This window comes from Ornithodoros turicata, chromosome 1 (assembly GCF_037126465.1).
Source record: "Ornithodoros turicata isolate Travis chromosome 1, ASM3712646v1, whole genome shotgun sequence".
NCBI lineage: Eukaryota > Metazoa > Arthropoda > Arachnida > Ixodida > Argasidae > Ornithodoros > Ornithodoros turicata.
Genome location: NC_088201.1, coordinates 33,520,353 through 33,539,434, shown reverse-complemented (window position 1 = coordinate 33,539,434; position 19,082 = coordinate 33,520,353). Strand labels below are relative to the sequence as shown.

The following is a 19,082-nucleotide window of genomic DNA, read 5'->3' as shown; positions in this document are numbered from 1 at the left end:
CTGTTCCCTTGACATGTGACTTGTGATGTAGACTGGGGCAACTCAAAGCGGATGTAAAGGCGGGTTCTCACTGCCGGGTGTCCGCTCCCGTTCCTTGAAACGGCGTCCGGAGAACGGCAAGAGTGTCCACCGCTCCAGTCCACACTCAAGGCACTCGACGGTCGCCGTAATCTCGAGGTATCTCGACAAGAGCGAGGCTTGCGCTACTTCCGTCTCCGCTGTCCGGTCAGCAGCTCAGCTCTCCGTTTCAGGCAACTTCTGTGCTTTCCTCCCCGCAATAGCCATGGAAGAAAACGAACTTCTCGCCACAATCAACGTGCTTCTGTTGCCAGTAGGTCCGTAGTCGTTCTTGACAGTAACTTCGGAAAGGACGATCAGAGCAGGCACTCCGCCGAACGCGGCGTCACTCTTTCCCTATCAATTCCCACGTTGTCATTTCGGGTCGCTTTTTTTCGTAGAGATATATCTTAACCCTCCTTCACTAAGTCCTTAACCCTTTCCAGCAGCAATACTATGTAACGATCTGCCATGGCGAACGACGTTCAAATGAGGGCGAAAGCGGCGTGTTCACCACGTCTGTAATGTGGAGAAAAACAAACGCCGTCGCCGTGTCCAGAACCGGAAACAGACGCCTTGCTCTCCTTCGACACGATTGGCTGGTCATCACCCGTATGACGGCGTCAGTCGCGCAAGGAGCGACTGCTTGGACGGCGCCGGAGAACGGGCCTCCGGCGTCCTCCAAGTGACGTTTCTGCTGTCGCGGGCTCCCGCCTGGGACTTGTTGACGTCACGCGAGGATCGTAACAGCCGTCAGCGGCTGCTTCCACTCGGAGCCCCAACGTTACTCCTCCCTCCCTTCCTCCCAACTTCTCCCACGACTGCTTTCTCAGACTGTTTTTGTAAATTTTATAGCTCAGCTACAATGCACCGCACAGCCAAAATATTTTGCGTGGTGGCTCCTGATGGAAAGCTCAACGAATGGGACAGGGTTCGAGCCCTGTTGAATGTCACCTCATTGCTCCTTTAAATTGCTTGCAGGTTTAGTTTATGCTTAATTGTTTGCATAGATAAACACAGACACAACACAGAAGACGCCTGCAAGAAACATGAAAATTGAACACCACTTATTCTTTCTCTCAGATATAGGCAATTCCAACATTCATAATATCTTATTAGGCTATGAAACTACTACAGTGGCTCCCTTCATTTCTGTTGTAACATTCAATCTTTGATCCCATACATGTGACACAACTCTGTTCATTGCAGGAGCGAAAACGTTTGCGGCAGAAGTTCTCCCGAGAGAGTTTCTACGATGATGAGCAGGAATGTCGCAAACTCCTGGTCGCTTACCATAACTCAGTGCGTCCGCTGGAGCCCTGTGCAAGTATATGCCGCCGAGGACCAGGTCTTACCCCTCCATCATCTCCTCGCCGGCGCCGGCGCAGTCCTTCACCATCAACATCGGGTTCTTCCCATGGAACTTCCTCCTATTCGAGACCACCGTGACTTATTGCTTAGCACGCTTGTACGTGTACCCCAACAGATTATGATTCCATCATGCCAGAGCAACTGAACGAATGCTCAGGAACACACCTGTCTGTTAGGTTGCATTTTGACAGGCAGGGCTCACGTTCTTGGAAATCTCGATGAATTCATGACAGAGGTGCTTGCTTCACACAGCCTCGGATGTATTTTTGCGCCCTTCCATTGTCCTGCTAATGAGTTCATTGTAAAACAATGCTTTGTGAGAATCCATACGAGCCAACTGTTAGGAGCCTTAACATAGACAACTAAGCACTGCAAAACACCTTCTTCTAGTTAATTTCCGGCCTCTGTTGTATCAGTACAGAAAATACTTACTTTTGGTGTCACGAAACATTGATTCTCTTTATTTATTTATATATTTATCATATATCCTACCTAGTTCAGTATATGCCTGTATGTATTACAAAAGTGTAGCAGCCTTCTATTCTTATTCTGTCATTCAGTGTAAAGCCAGTTATTTCAACTAATTCTTCCAGCCAGGACTTGCCTTGTTCAGAGGCGGCAAGCAGATTACATCCATGTGCACACTTACCAGCATGCATCGTAAAAGGGAACAAATGTATGCCAAGCATATGTTACAGATGATGATTTACAAGTTACAAAAGATGTCTGAAATGTTTGAAGACAACGAACAACAATTGCACTAAAAGAAAATGGCGAGCATTTGCTTTGTTTCGCCTAATTGTGGATGAAAAAATATGGGTCACATATGGTCCTACTAGGTATATGTACCCAAAAATACACAGTGTTGCACTGTGGTCACCACAGATCTTCCCGTGTACTGACAAGGCTTTCAATGCAACACACTACGAGATTGATTTTTTCTCTACTCAGAGTCGAGCCGAAGCAAAGCATAATTCTGTGTTTTCATGTTGAACTCCGCTTTGTCACTGAGATCACGGGATCTCTTCTAGCTGGATGGCTTTTGTCTAATGTGTGGTTGTGCAGAAGGTACTGCCTAAAGCAACCACAACATTTCCAGTGAGCCATAATGGGAAGCCGCAACGCATCAGTTGTGCCTTTTAGGTCATCAGTGTATATACCTTTTCATACACGTAGTTAGTTCAGGTCCATAGGACTATGAGGGCATGCACAAGCTCCTCTAAAAACTTGCTCACATAATTTTATGTTTTGTCAATGAGTTGTGGGGCTCATGGCTCATATATTCACCAAGCCATAGCACTGAGCACTTTGCACTCTTTCTGCTTCTCCAGAGATATCATACAGTAGCTTCACTTCATTGTAGAGAGATCAACAATGATGTGATCGAGATGACTTGTGGCAAGCACACATATCTTTCACATTTGCGTGCTTGGTGTAGGCTAGTCATGTGCACAACTTGAGATTTTCTATGCAAATTCATAGTGCTTCTTGCTCTGCTATTATATGTCATAGGGGTGAAATGGTGTCTCTTAGGTGGTTGCGTATCCCTTTGAGCATATGACGTCATGATGCAAGAACGATATGTTGGTTGGTAGTTTGTTATGGCCGAGCGGTCTGCCTGCCCGTTGAGAACGAAACAGGCTTGAGAAAAGTAGTTGTGATGGGGGTACTCTATGGCGAGGGGCAGATCTAGAGGGGGGGTCCGGATGTCCTGACCCCCTCCTCAATTTCTGTCTACACATAGTGTTTAATTGACCGTTTAGATCGCTATCTAGCATGCTGTCCATGGCTGGACACCCTCCTCAGAAAAACCCTGGATCTATCCCTGTCTATGGCTAAATGAATGCAAGGGTAGGCAAGACTGCACACTCGCTCAAGCTGATGCCAATGACCTTTCCAAGCAGCAAATGAGTATAGCCCATTTAAGGGGCATAACATCTAATTCTCTCCCTGCACTACACTGTGCTTGTAACGTATCATGGTCTGCTGCTGTATGGCACAGCATGATTGCTGCAGGTCTACAAGTGCTAGCTCTCCAGGTTGTTATGCACTCTTGCAATAGCAAATGCTCATTAGGTAGAGTTCAGGGAATGGAATATGGCACGACTATCTGGGTTATGTGCATATGTTTCTCTGAACTATTCTTTGGATTTAGCTGCAGTGCCACAATGTCAGCAAATGCTAAAATCCTAAAGTATAAACGAATGGATAATGAGTGCAGAACAATTGGCTATGCAGGGGATGCAAACAGAGTAGCTTGGATGCAAGATATTAGCGTCCAACTTACTTGCTTTTCAATTTTCTTCACCTGCATGCCCTCTGCTGCATACATTACACGTAACAAAGGTGGCTTTATGAAAGATACCTCATTTCGGTTGTTTACGTTCTCTTATTGCAGGCTCATGTGTGACAGATCCATTTCACTAACATAGTTTTTGTACTTCTCTAGGAATTAGAATACTGAGAGTATCTGATAGCATTAGAATGGTGCTTAAACTTATTTTGATATGTGAAGGTAACCATAAGCATTGAAGTACGAACACCTACCTGCATCCGACATGTTACAAGGCCTTTTTGCCTGTTTTGTGACCACTGTGTTAGAACAATAATAACCTAATGTCATTGATGTTGACACAGTGTTCATGCTCGTGATCCACAACCACGTGAGATGGGTTGGAAGGTAGGCTGTGATAACGAAATAAAGGCAGCCCATGGTGGTGAATTGTAAACTTTAAATATGCACTCCATGCTTGCTAGAACAAACACATCCTGCAAAACCACAGGGTATTGGCCGACTGTTGTCAACGTCGCTTACTGTGATAATTACGTTATGGTGAACGGATGACTACAAGACTTGTTTGTGAAATGGCATTTTGTGGTAATATCTTCACATATTAAAATAACACATAGTTTCTTAGATATAAATATTACAGACATATATAGCTATAGTATTATTTACAATCTATAAATGTCTTAGGAATATTTATTAAGTGACACAGTGATAACATAATTAAATAAACTTGGAGTAGCACAAAGGAAAGCACTTCCAATGGAACACTACAGACTCAATACGAGCTAGAACTGCAAATGAATTACTGCAATTAATTTGAAAATGAAGCTTTTAGATATCTAACTGACTAGTCGAAAATAAATTACGAAGTGAAAAGTCGTCATGCAGGACAAATTACTCATACAGCATATCGCACAGGAGGAGCTGGAATCTGTTTCTGTAGCACTGAATTATACATAAATATTGTTAGTATTTTGTCCATGTACACACAACGAAATGAATGCACAGCTGTAGTGATACAGCGAAATGGCCTCTATCTCAAGAGGATTTGACCTGAACATCACATGCTTCGTATGTCTGTTTGGCATTAAACAGAGTGGAGCCACCGAAAGGATGTTTATATTCTGAGAAAAATATGTTACGTATCTCAATACGATGTTGGAACTGCAGTGACTTAGTTTACTATGGCTACGTTTTGCTCAATATACGTAATATGTAATTACTATATGCAACACCAGTGGCTTCAGAGCCGACCTGCACTTGCGTATGTGAAACATTATCATAGAGGAGAAATAATGCAACATCACTTTAATTCAGGTAGGTCGCCAACCTAATGTAGCAAGAAAAATCGTTGTCTGCTCCGCAAACAAATAAACTACGAAACGTCTGTTATATTATAACTGTGCAGTGCAGCCACAGTTGTGGCAGAAGTGAAGCGTGAATGTCTCAAACTTATGATGGTATATTTTGATCACTTCATCCTACATACATTGTTCAATGATATTGACACAATTTCTTACTGTGTTAACCTGCTTGTGGTATGGGGATGATTATTGCGAAGCTGAAGCGATTGATAAGTTTGGACTTAGAATTGCTTGATTGAATTATACTACACAAAATTCCAGCTGAATAAATTATATGGGTCAAGTATCAAAATGGCGTTGCACCACTTGACGTGTACTTCAAAAAAGTTAGCTTGGTCAAATTCAAATGAAGTGTCAGAACAGGCAGCGCAAAAAGGTGTATTTGTTTCCCAAGCACTGAACCAAAAGCACATATCTGGACTGTAATTTCCCCAATAAATGCATAATTGTGCCTGATGCTTCCTACAGGTGCATTCAAAGAATAGGTAGGGATTGACCCCAGAAACGCCGATACCGAAGCACATGTGATTAATGGAAGTAGTTTTCAGTAAGCGCAGTCTCAGCGTGGTGAGTGAGCATGAACAAATGTTGAAGTGTAGGCAGCTGCAACCCATGCTCAATCCTCAATGTTTTGCCATATTTCTTATTCTAAGTATAATAATAGACTGATGTCAATTATGTTTCATGCTGGATGCAATTTGCACTGCATACCATGTACTAAGAAGCATTTTGCAAGTTGCAAGGAAGGCTATTAACACTTGAAAATTGGAAACAATTACTAGCAAAGTGTAAGGTACACGTTTGCAGAGTGTTTCAATAACCATGTAAAAATATTTTAATGAAAAAGCACGCTATACTGAAAAATATGCGTATAATTACATCTGTAGAGAACTTTTGCCATGCACAACAAGTAATTTTATCAAATTCTAATTGAAAGAAGTTTAATTTCTTAATTGAACTCCAAAATTTGTCAAGTCAACCTCACATTTCCTTGCCAGAAACAGAAAGCGCATGTCTGATTTACCCTTATTCCACCAGAAAGAAACATTCCCTACTGCAACGGTGACAGCTGAAGAAAAGGAAAAGAAAGAAAAGAAAACTGAATGGGCAGGTTCATGTCCTCATGTCACTTCCTGAGGGAGAACTAAAGGTGCACATATCTCGGAAGAACAATTTTCTATTTTGTTTTTTCTTTTTCAGCTATTACCATTGTGGTAGGGACCATATTTTGCAATGGAATAGGGGTAAATCCAACATGCGCTTTTTCGTTCTGTAAAAAAAAATGTGAGGTTGACTTGGCAAATTTTGGAATTCAATTCACAAAATTCAATTTCTTTTAATTAGAATTTCATAAAATTACATGTAGTACATACAGTAGCTCCCTACAGATAAATGCCATTGATCGCATATTTTTCTGTAGCGTGCTTTCTTCATTAAAATTCTTAACATAGTTACATAAACATACTGCAATATATTGCTGTGCTATCTATCTTAGAAGATGTAACTATTTATGCAGCCTTTAGCATTTCGACTTGCTAGCACCAACTGATATCGTTTTACAGTTCATTTATTGAGATTATGATCAATCTTGCAAAGGGATGATAAAAAGCAATGCATAGGATTGAATACCATTTCAGGGCGTTATCCTATTCCTCATCAGAAATAAGAGCCAATATGAGCTAAAAATCTTCTGGATATTTCAGAAAGTGGTCAACACAGTGTGTGGTCAGTGGCTCTAACTGGCAGTAATTGCTCTGAGATGTTTCGCAGTGTGTTGGGGCAGCTACAGTTTTGACAGGTAACATGCTTGTCTTACCTGATGCTGTCAGTTTCTCGTCGCTCAATAGACAGCTTCTGTGAAAATTTTGAGAGACATTCGAGAAACATTGGGGAGGGGGTACTATTCCGAACTGGCACTGATAACGGGATACGACTTGCCAACAAATTTTTCAGCAGTTATGTACACAGTCACACGTGTACGTAATCATCCTCAATTATTAAACCGACATGCTTCACCAATTCTATTTCGCATTGCTGGGCAAATGCATACCAAATGCAGGTGCAGTACAAAGATGCAACTAAGTTATTCTAACGTGGGGTGCCATCAAACGGAATTCCACAGCGTAATATGCACACCTATGGCGATACATTTCTTAACAATGTGTACATGTCTGTACATCAAGATACAATATTTTGGTTTGCTTGTATATGCTCATAATCATGATGGATCAATGAGATCCATGTGCTGCTTTTGCTTTTTTGCAGCTGTTTTTGTAGTGCTATTCACAATCATGTATGGTGCTGTGCAGTATAGCATGTATGAAATCCTAAATAGTCACACTGTATTTGTTTACTGCGAGTTGCCATATTCTTCATTGCAAAGAGTAAAAAATCATCAGAGAAACCTAAAATAAAGGGTAAATGCTTTTTTGTAATGCACTAATTCATAAAATGTAATTTATTTTGGAGTGTGCATTTCCTTGTGGCTTTTTTTTCTCTCTCTCTCTCTAATAGGTACTTCTTAACATGACTGAAAGGTTCATACGTACTCCTACAAACGCATGAATATCAGATTTTTCTATTCAATCTGTTTTTTAGACTAGTGCTAAAGACTATATGTTGTATGAGCCTGACCCTATGTGATATATCCATATAGTTGGGAAAATCTCAAACCCAAACCCATACTTTGGGTGACAGATTTTGAAATGAGATCATGCTTGAAATATTGAACAGAATATCAGACTATCAGTAAAAAATCATTCTAACGATGACATAAAATGTGATACACCTAACACATCACCAATTTTGGAAAATCATGAAGTTTCAGGTAAATCTGGAATGCAGTATTCTAAATATGGAGCATAAATTTGTGATCAGCTGATGCAATGAGGTGCGTCCCACTTCTTGATATGTGTTGGCCATTCTTGATATGTGTTGGCCATTCTTGATATGTGCTGGAATTACAACACTTGACTGTTCGGCTATTCCCAATTAAATGGCATCCTGACAAAAAACAGCATTACAGCTTTCAGTTAAGGACCTTGGGCTAAAAATGGACCATTTTGCATGGGTGAAGAATAGTGGATTGCAGAGGTGAATTCAAACAGATATACCATGAATATTTTTGATACCCTTGTAGTGACTAAAAATTTTCTGTGATTCTAAACCTAAGAAATCCACCACATCTGCAGTTGTTTTGGGCATTATATCCCACTTTGGTTTCTTGTGACACCCCCCAACTTCCCATTACTACTCACTCCCCATGCTGGTTTTAAGTCGACCCAATGCTGCACTGACTTTTGCACATAACATCTCCATTGCATCAGCTCAGAGAGTGGTCAGGTGTATCACTGATATTGTTTGTGACACCACAATGCAATGAGACCATCCAATAGTGAAGATATGATGATGTAAAACTGAAATGTTTGTAAGTACTGATTGTTATTTTATCCTGCAACAGGAAAGCTGAACTCAAGGCAACAAGTTCTGTGCAAATGCAAAACTGCACTTCCAAAAATTAGAAGCTAATTTATAGTATGTTGTATGTCACACATTATATGTGGCATTTTTAGTTTATGTGCTTTATGTGCAGTATACCTATGTTACAAAAGTCATGCTGTACCGTTAAAAGTGCCTTTATCGTAGGTTCGTCCAATTCTGTTTCTAGGCAAAGCGAACTAATATTGGTGTGAAACAACTGCTAGAGAACATGGAACAATAGGAGCAATATGTTATCGCATTTTGAGCACCATATTATAATAAAGAACGTTTCTATATGTGCGTCCTTCCTGTCTACCTTCTGTGTATGTGTAGTCCCAAGCAGTGCTGTGCTCCACCTACACTACCCTTTACTGCAATCAGTCACAATTAGAAAAACTGGAATATACCATTGCACCACAAAAAATGTAGCTCCGCAGATGCTGCTATTTTTTCACTCCTTATTTATGTGAGGCATACTATAGTGATAGCCGTAAACAATCAAGTATACCAGCACTGCACTGCAGAGCTGTATGATAATAAGCTTGACTGATGGGTCAAAGGTCTGCTTCAGACCACATAACCATAGATCACAACAGAGTGTGTCTTTTGTGCTTTCTTTTAAAACTTCTCCCAAGTATGGAAGGCTGCCACAAAGGAAGAATGTATGCTGAACAGCATACTAGCTCTCTGCAAAAGACGAGTCACCGAATAGAAAAATAAACAAGCAATAAAAAAAAAGGTTGGACAAGTGTTGTTGCATGCCACTCTGCACATCAGTTGAGTAGATTATCTTCAGATGGGATATCTGCAAGAGGAAAATGTACTGCTGGGACACAGCGTAGCAGCGGTGTAATTCACAAGACAATTGTGTAAGCACTAGGACATGCAAAGTAAAAGAATTTATTGTAGTTAAGGCCAGTTTGTGCTGGCACCAGAATTTGAACCTGGGGCCCTAAGCTGAGCACATCATAATGAGAATTTGCAATAAACAATGTCTCTCATATGGCATAGCAAAACAGCCTGTAGTACTTGTTGTGAAGCCATAGAGGTTTGTAGAAGGTTGCCGACGGTCTCCAAACATGACTGCGTGTAGCTGGGGATACAGTTTGAGTCGTGCTCATATGGCAGGTGTTCTTGGTCAGTTGTGAGACAGCAGACTCGCCGTCGCCACTACACATTCATAACTATCCATACGGCTTTGATGTATCCCACAGCAGCGCTCTTCACTCTGAGGAGCTATGATGTCTGTAGAAGCCCTTGTTATCATGCCGAACTCATCACATACACATGCACATGCAGAGCCACAGACGACGTGCATATTCCAGATTGTTCTAATTAATGCCTGGTATGTGACACAATTGTGCACCTACAGAGTGTTGAAGACAGTACAGCAACTACAGACAGGCAGAAACGGTTCTGAAAATAATTCACAAAGAACAAGACATAGTGAAGGTTAGCGAAAGATATGATCCAAGAACGTTGACACCATTTCAGAGGGACACAAGGATCCAGTGCTGTCAGGAGGACTTGGAAATGTTTGGTGAGAACCTTTTCTTTTTTGATCAGAGGTGTGACATGGGTTAGTGATAGAGATCCTGTGTCTGACATGTAGTCTATGCAGTAGAACAAGTTTTCACATATCCCTAAGAAAATCAAGGTGGCATCAAGGAGTTTGTTGGCAAGATCATAGCACGTGTTTTTAGGAATGATGAAGGACTTTTGTTCCTAGAGTTCACGTCATGCAACAAAATTGGAGAGTTATGCAAGCACAATGATAGCTTAGTGAGAGTCCACCAAGGAGAAAAGGCAAGGAAAGCTGATAACAAGTGTGCTGCTCCTTTATGACAACGTTTCAACTCCCTGTCAACGTAAGGTTGTTATAAGCCTATAGCAAGTACAGATCATCTGCAATGTGTACTTGCTCTGTACACTGAAACAGGTAGCAGACCTTATTCTTTCATACTGCAGATATGCCGAGTTGCTTTTTGTCAAAAGGATCACAATCACACTTTAGCTAGTAACGTAAATTGTAAAGTCTCGCCACCGGCACTAGCTGACTTTTTGTCAACTGCCGTCTTTGAGAACATAGTAGCCAATAAGAACTACGACACAACTAGACTAAAAATTTTCCCACCAAGTGCACATTTATGGGAGATTGCAGAGTGGGAAATCATTGGAAATCCCATCTAATGAAGTTATTTTAACAGCAAATTATTTTTATGGTCTCCTGAGTGTTGTGATAAGGAGTATGATTGTGACACTTGCAAAGCATCTTCCAGATATTTTATAATTATAATTAATAATTGTTGTTAATAACTGTAAAACTAATTGTAATTAATAATTATTGTTGATGACAAGACAACGTGCCTATTGATGAACCGTTAAAAGCAGTTCTGAATATTTAAACCCTTTGACAACATATGGAGAGAGGATATCACTCTTCGCATCCACCCAGTATGGGCACATATTTCTATTCTGCGTTAGATGTGCATATTTTCCAACAATTATTTGCATTCTCAGAACAACGTATTGTTTATGCACGCACAAATGTTTGAATTTTTGAAAGCTTGGCATTCAGTTGGATGTGTGACAGCACACCAAATGCAGATACTCGATTCCTGTGGCTTCCACACAGCAACCAAGTGAACCACCATATATTGTGATTCTTAAAACTCAGCTGACTTCAACACCTAGCCAGTAAAATTTCAAAATAAAATTTACTTTTATTCATGACTACATCTGCCAGCAACATAAAGGTGTGAAGTGGGAAAACGCATTTCAGCCACTGCTATAAGAAAACAACACAGTCGATTCAGGTTGCTACAAGTACCAGTGTCTCACAAAACTGGTTAAATGTGATGTGTCAAAAAGGCACATAAAAGAAAATAACAAGAGGACATTGTGATGTACCCAGAACATTGTGATGTAAACATCTGTTATTACCTCTCTCCAAGATGGCACATTCCCCATGGGAAAGTACGAATAGATGGGTACTGTAAATGCATAGCCACTTGTCCTCCACAGCAGGGGTAGAGTGTGGTAGCTACACGATTAGAAATGCTTGCTGCTGAAATTATGTCAGGAACAGCACAGGCACGACATTAAATTTTGTAATAATCAATGTGCCCACGACAGGTCTGCAATTTCCTTGCGTCACAAGACACAGCAACACGAAAAATGCTTAGTATAGCCAAAAGTGCACTTACTGGAATGATTATCACAGAGATTGACTATCACGGGCAATATTAAAGGAGCGTAGAAAGCATTGAAACAAACAAAAAAAAGTCAGGAGGAACAGAAATTACTATTGCAAGCCTCGTGATATATATTCGCACAAAAAGTACGAGTGCAGCGTGTGACCATGGTGTGCAAGAAAGCTTTCAAATCAGAGAAGCTGCTTCCCTCGGCTGCAAATCTGTGACGTAACGTCAGTTGCCCAATAGTGAAGCGCGTGCCTTCTTTATTATTTCTTTCCTCTTGCGGTTGTATTTGGCGCCGCCTGTCACGTGTCTAAAGCGGAGCAGTCGACGCTTCGACTAGCTTCCTTCGGCACCAATAAAAGAGCTCCGCTGACATGACGTTACAACACACCAGAGACTCCTGTGCGCGTTCTTAAAATAATTCACTACACTGCAGCATAAACAAACTTTCTGAGGAAATGCGCGCAACCCAAAACAAATATTTTGCGTGACAGTCCCGAAGGTAGTATGCTCAGATCATGCGGAAAAAAGAAGAAAAAAACACATGTTCAAGGAGATACATGATACCAGTATCAGCTGGCTACTGCCACATATATTCATATAAAATGTATTCATATCAGGGAATCGGGTGAGAATGCTGTGGGGGGAATCCCTGAGCATAACAAAATTCCAAAGGGATAAAAAGGGGCATAAGATAATTTCTCAACATCACAGTCACACTGCTAGGCACCAGTAATAATGGCAAAGCGATAGTATGCTAGTCAAGGATAAGATGGGGGTTTCATCACCCTCAGAACCATCAGACCCTCATCAGAAACTGAGGCAATGTCTTCACATTTACTTCTTTTTTTTCTGCATTCCTTTAAAAATGAAACCCTATTTTCATACCACATGACCACAACCCTGTGAAAAATTGGTCCTGGATCATCCTGTCGTAGCAAAAAAAAATTACTGCTTTCCTTGTGAAACTGACTTATCCATGTATGTAATCCACATTATACAATATGCCAACATGTTAGCCACACTAAAAGAAACAACGTGCATTTCCGGTGTAAACCAAATACCACAGACACATACAAATGCTATCGTATTCCCTTGCGTTACCTGGCATGTTAGAATGAAGCAGGGGATACTAGCACACAGCAAACTGCTGTATTTTGCAGCATGCTTCCCTGTATGCTTTGTAGAGACCAAGTTTTACAAACCTGGAAAATGGATCTCATGTATGCATGCAAGGAAATTGGGGGAATATGGTAATTTTCCAAATTCTACAATTTAAGTTTTTGCAAGTTCCACATAACCACCAGCAATTATGTCCCTTCATGACTGTAGCCAAACCAGATACAAAAATAAAATGTATATGTAATACCTGCCTAACATATTGTGAAGGAATGTACTAAAGATCCCAACAAAAACAAAAAAAAAAAACATTCAGTTGCACATTTTTCAAGACCAGCCCGTAGAGCCAGTTACCAGTTAAGAACAGCCAGGTGAGGTAACAACAAGTCTTGGCAAAGCTGCTTGTAGACGTTTTATGTTTGCATATCTGATGTCTAAAGCATATTCATCACAAGGTGTAATGTTGCACTGAGTGTCTGAAAGCAAAGTGAATTTGTAGTCCCCAATCTGTCCCACTGGTTTGCGTGCTGCACTCTAGTTCTTCAGTTACATCTCAAATCTTAAATCCCATCTTTACTAATGATGTTGCGAACCATCAAGTCACAAATCCTGTAATGCTTAGAACATAGTTGCATGAACACTACCTGTGTTGCAATCTGCCAACCTCTAGGTATGTTTCTCAACTTCATACTACGCGTGAAGTGCTGCATTGATAGTGTAGTCTCGAGGGTATCATATCTGTACCTCTACAGTGTACCACTTTTAGATTTCATAGCTTTTCACAGCACAGTGCCAGGGTAGATTGTGTTTATTATGTGCGAAAAGCGCTAGCAACGAAAGGAGTATGCCACAAATAAACACCTCAGCAGCCCTGCTTACAGTACAGCTACAACAGCCTTGTCATGACGAAAAAGAATGCAGTGGCAAGGACACACATCCTTCACGATATCTTGAAGTGATGCGAAGGTTCCCGACTGTATTGTGTATGCCATGGTTTGCCAACTTGACTACCCTTGTGCATCAGCAAAAGACCAAAGAGTATCAGCACTGTTCCAAGCCACCACAGCAGTGTCAGACGTTCACCAAACAAGGTCTGGCCAAAGATAGCCTGTGGGGACAGCATGCAATGTTAGTTTACAATGTGAGAAATGTCTTATTTTGCAGGAAATGTTACTTGTATCCAAGGTGAAAATTTTTGATGTCAGGGGCGCAAGTATAAGAAGAGTAAACAAACATATATGGAACAGGAACAAGCATCAGCACCTGAAACGATATGGACTTGCCTACCACAACAATGATGTGTCCTCATCAGCGCTACAATAACGACCAAATGATAAAACCACAGGAAAGTAAGCCATCATGTGCCGATAGGAATGTAATTCCATGAAAACAGAGTGCCAGTATCGCAGCAGTCATGGCATACTTGTTTACGATTTTTTTTCTCTTGAAGTCGGTGCATACCTGTGACACCTGCAATGCAGCATGCCGTTTTGCATGAAATAATCCGGGACTAAGAGAGCAATTAATGGGTTGTCACCAAAAGTGATAGGTATAGTGGCAGTCAAAGGTAGAGGGCATTAGTAGAGAGTACATGTCCAGCTCAAAATTATAGGTACACTATGGCACTAGTCATATTCCTGCACAAGTAAAGCCCATCAACTTGAGGCCACCTTTGATCAGGGACGGCCAGCATGGAGTGTGATGGTCCCTGAAAACTTGAAACTGCTTCCCATATACGTAAGGACTGATATGAGTCTTAAACATTATTTTTTGCTAGTAGAGTAGTTTTCCTCCACTAATACAAGTGTTCTGCTAGCATACAGAAGGAGAACTAAAGTGTTAATTTGCCGCTGCACATGCAACACGTACAATACCGCCAAGTACAAACCAGCTGAAAAACTTGAGAACAGTTGTTATCCAAGGGACAATGACCAACAAGAGGAGGAAGTATATTGTATGTCTCCATATGTTAATACCCATAGCGACAACAGAGCTCTATGTGCATGCACTGTGCAGGTGTGTCTGTGGGACTTAAACCCAAGGGTTCACATCTGTACTGATGTATGATGGTACGTAAATCAGAAAAAATAAAAAGCTGGTACGGCATTTTGGTGATTGTAGGTAATTATGTGACGTTAATTAGGTGCTGTACTGCACCACAACAGTATTCAGTAAAAAGAATTATCCTCCACGCAGCACATTTAGCCAGATAGATTCTCGAGCACACTGCCCTTCCGAGCAATGCAAGCGAGATCATTTGTACGGGCTCACAGGTGGGCTTTGTATGGGATCTCTATGACCTCCGCCCAGCTGCAGACCTAGGGGGAGGTCCAGATGCCCTCACTCCCTCTCAATTTCGCTCGTCACCATTGGGCATAATAAGCAGTGGCCCCAAAGTCAAAAGAGTCATGGCTCCATCCACTAAATGGCCAAGTGCACTGCCGGTGCACGTAACTCAGTCAATTTCTGACACTATCTCAAAAGTGGAGTCTCGGAGCCAAAGAGACGGGGTCAGAAGTGACGTAGTTCCGCCACCTCACAGACGTATTTTGGCGCATGGCCCTGCACTGCACGGAGATATTCGAATGCCCTGCACGAATCTATAACGATGAACGTTGCTCAATGGAATCAATTGATTGTGATCCGCGTCAGGAAACTTACCATCGCTGATCACCTGCGTTAGTGCACCTAGCAAAGTCTTTCGGCACTTGCACCTTGGTTCGCGTGCTTCAGCACAATATTTGTCAAACTCGTCATCGTCCAGGAGCTGGACATTTTGATTTGGTATAAGCGCCATTACAGAACGCTACAACTCAGCCTTTTGCAAAATCCATTTATTCAATGCTCCGCTTTTAAAAACTCGCGCACCTGCAGTGTCTGCCAAGAACCCTGAAGAGGAAATAAGTGCGAGTAGAAGCTGATAAATGGTGGAGCGTCATAGAGGGCGGAGTGTCAAGCAGAGGCTCCTAGTGGGATTAGACAGAGTCACTCCCGTTGGAGTGCAAGAGTTGCTACTTAATGCGCCCATTGATTGTGCTTCAATTTATCTTAGGCAGTGTATGTAGCATGCTGTCTTAAGCCAGACCACCCTGCAGAAATATCCTGGATCAGCCCATCTCTACCTAGTCTTCTGGACGTGGGAACCCGCGGCGTCAACGGAGGAGCAGACTGCAATGGTGTCATGTTTGGAATTCACAGCTCAGATCTTTTCGTGTGACTATTACCTGTTTTGCAGTAATACGTATATTGCAGATAAAAATCACCATCTCATACATCTATTCAATATCACTTGGTGCAACCTGTCACAACTGTTGTGACAGACATGCCAATACCGTGTGTACTGGTTGAACGTAAGACGTGAAAAACTAATAAAATGATTGTATATATGTTTTAGGAAGCCTTTTTTTTTCTTTTTTGCAGGCCACACTTCTTCAAAGAGATAGACAACTGGGACAAAAGCTAAGGAAATCAAATTCTGAAACCATTACGACATTGAACTGACCAACCTTCATGCCTTGCAAACACTGCAAGCTTGCAGAATGAATAGCACCTTTTCATTGCAAGACACAACCTCAAGCATTAGGGGTTGCCGACAGTATGTGCAGTGGCAGCAAAGACTTTGCACAGCTCTGAAATGTACAACTAAATTGTTCACCATTGCTTCCATCTATGCAAAACAGCAAGCATATGTATGTTATGCCCTAAAATTAAGCTCTCGCAAAAATTACTACTTATGCAATATATTGCATACTCTTGATGTCATCCTCATAAAGAATGACAATGAAATATCAATGCCATGTTCTTGGTTCAACCATCAATGGAATGTTGAACTTCATTTCCAAAGCTGACCTATAGGGTTTATTCACATGATGTCATCCGCAGGAGACCGCAATTGTCGCTAGCAGGCAGATGTGCTGTATTCGACCGCCATATTGTAGGTCCCATCCAAGCCATTGCTCATATCGTACTCACTGTATTTGGTGTTTCAAAGTTATTGTGCTGTGTGATTTGTAGCACATCCAAGCAAATTCCATGTTTCCAACGCTAATAGTCATCCAAAAAGCATATGCCAGCGAACGAAGGCGGGAACATAACTTCGAGGGACCTACAGTATGGCAGCGAGGTGACGTCAGTGAATAAACCCTATACTTTGCCTTACCATTTATTTCTGCATGAATTCTTGTTGTTCGGATGGTTAGTTTTCTTTATTGTAGATATATTCTAACTGCTTGTGTGTTTTGCTTTTATCTACTTGTACGCTAATTGCGAAAAAAGCAGCCTAAAAAGTACAGACTGTTGCAACATCGTGAATACACATTTCCATCTACATGCTGCTGCATACGAAGTTCTGTCAGGACGTAGCAACTAACCAGCCATTCAAGGAGTACCCTCACCAAGAATATGAATACTGTCCCATTGTCTGACTATTCAAAACACATACCGTGGAGAAAAAATTGGAAGCAGTGTTCGTGACAGTAGCTTCCAAAGTGGTTGTGCAAAGCCGTAATGCTTTTGTGAATAAGGTCCACATAACAGCGTTGCAGGTAATCATCAAGGTAAAGAAAGAAAGTCGTAGCGTCGTAACCATCTGAAAAGAAAGAACAGTGGGGAATTATTGTATTGCTTTCACAACCATCTTTTCAAATTACAGGGTGTGTACAGATAAAGTGTGCCCACGTCTGCGCATGTAAAGCGCTGTGGTTATGTGGACACATTTTGTAGAACAGTAGACGCACGTTATAACTGAATGTATAGCACCACTCAGGTCTTACCCTGTCGCAAAAGTAATGAGAGCTTCCATTTGAAAACCAATTAGAAGATAAGATCTCGCACAAGTTTTGCGTTTCATCCGCTGTCATAGAAAACTTCCCACATAAGGAAGCGAGAGCAGCGAGGAAGCCAGAAATCAGAGCAAATGTCATCCCCTTCATATTCAGCACGAGTATAAGGACGAAAACATAATTCAGGTGTGTTCTTCGCGCTGAGAGTCGGTGCTGTCGCAGTCGTCGTTGCTACACACGCTACACACCTCTAGCCATTTCTTTCCTTTTTCTTTTTTTTTTAAACAGAAATTGTTGCCAGACAGGACGTGGTAATTCCGTCAATTCCGTGTCGAGTACTTTTGCAACGTTTGGGGTGACGGTTTAGTATTTGGTCAGTGCGCAGTTACGCGGCAACAAAGACAAAAAAATCATTAGACAGTTGGTATTGATCTAGTAAAAATATGCACAACTGAGCCCGAGCTGAGCGGAAGTGCGTCACCGAACCGGAAATCGATCAGTTGGGACAACAGCTTTGCGCTTGCGCAGTATCTATTGCTGTGTCGTCTGCTTCCGTTGGTTTTCGTCGTAGGGCACCGTTATGCGTCAGTGGCTTGAAGGTTTCGCTTCTGTCAGATTTTCTGACGTTGTGTTCCCTCTTTTTTTCTTTTTGTACATCATTTCACGTTTCATTCCATGTTGCACGTAGTGTGTGGAAGACAACGACGACCGATTTGCTTGCCGTTCACGCGGGGCAACTCGCGCGTTCGTCCATCACGCTGGCTGCAAACTCTGCATCAAAGCCTGTGTCACATACCACCGTACCATTTTCCTTTCAATAAATATATATCCCCCCCCCCCTGTGTCACATAAAGTTTCTCGACATCTGTCACATTTTACATTACATTTACATTTACAAGCACTAATTCCACAACTGGTTCATGTGGTACGGCGGTCTAGATTGTCTGGATGAAAGCCATCTCAAAATTTCAAAATAGCCGCCATCTTCTAGCTCAGGAATTGTGCGAAGGACCTGCGAGCTCGCCCTCCAAGCTCCGAGCGAAGCCAGCTGCCTCGGAGGTGACTCTGAACGAATATTAAAACACAAAGCGGGCGAATCTGAGCCAATTCTCATACGCCCTCGAGCCAGCTCTGTGACGACATATCCGCTCCGAGCGCCTCCGGGCGATTAAACATAAACGCCATGATAGGCAAGCCTGAGCGATGGGCAAGACACGTAAGCTAGCCTGCTAGCTGCATTTACGCCATTCTGTCAAACATAAACGCCCAAAGAGGGAAAAAGCTATCTTGTGACGTCACGTGCAAGCCAAGTATGTATACGCCATGCGCGCTAGCGATCACGTGGTGCGTGGTGGTGTGGTGGTGTCAAGAGGTCACGAGGCCCTACTGGCCCTACGCAGCAGGGTAGTTTCATTTTAAA

General features: G+C 41.9%; 2 protein-coding genes and 1 long non-coding RNA gene across 4 annotated transcripts in view; 2 read left to right on the top strand and 1 right to left on the bottom strand.

The window, feature by feature from the left end:
* Positions 1-5,972, top strand: part of LOC135377939 (dual specificity protein phosphatase 22-B-like) — a 55,373-nt gene extending 49,401 nt beyond the window's left edge. Inside the window, exon 6 of the mRNA XM_064610719.1 lies at positions 1,267-5,972. Coding sequence (XP_064466789.1) covers positions 1,267-1,506 — 240 coding nt within the window. The 3' untranslated portion in view covers positions 1,507-5,972. The remainder of the gene's footprint in view (positions 1-1,266) is intronic.
* A 7,689-nt stretch (positions 5,973-13,661) lies between these two features.
* LOC135377941 (uncharacterized) lies at positions 13,662-16,623 on the top strand. Of its 2 annotated transcripts, XR_010418220.1 has the most exons (3): positions 13,662-13,972; positions 14,046-14,230; positions 16,302-16,623. It is a non-coding gene; the product is annotated as an uncharacterized LOC135377941 (long non-coding RNA). The 2 variants fall into 2 exon arrangements; XR_010418219.1 differs by lacking the exon at positions 16,302-16,623 and having other exon boundaries at positions 14,046-14,717.
* LOC135377940 (uncharacterized) lies at positions 13,672-18,127 on the bottom strand. The gene is made up of 3 exons (XM_064610721.1): positions 17,654-18,127; positions 17,323-17,469; positions 13,672-13,989 (listed from the first exon to the last, which is right to left on the bottom strand). Exons 1-3 carry the CDS (start codon positions 17,810-17,812, stop codon positions 13,822-13,824), a joined length of 474 nt encoding a protein of 157 aa, XP_064466791.1. The 5' UTR covers positions 17,813-18,127; the 3' UTR covers positions 13,672-13,821.
* Positions 18,128-19,082: the final 955 nt, after the last annotated feature.

Excerpts from the sequence above, each read along its gene's own strand:
- LOC135377940 (XM_064610721.1), bottom strand. The coding sequence starts at position 17,812 with ATGAAGGGGATGACATTTGCTCTGATTTCTGGCTTCCTCGCTGCTCTC. Across the intron at positions 17,470-17,653 it reads CTCATTACTTTTGCGACAGG|ATGGTTACGACGCTACGACT; the intron begins GTAAGACCTGAG and ends CTTTCTTTTCAG. Across the intron at positions 13,990-17,322 it reads CTTCCAATTTTTTCTCCACG|GCTATCTTTGGCCAGACCTT; the intron begins GTATGTGTTTTG and ends CTGTCCCCACAG.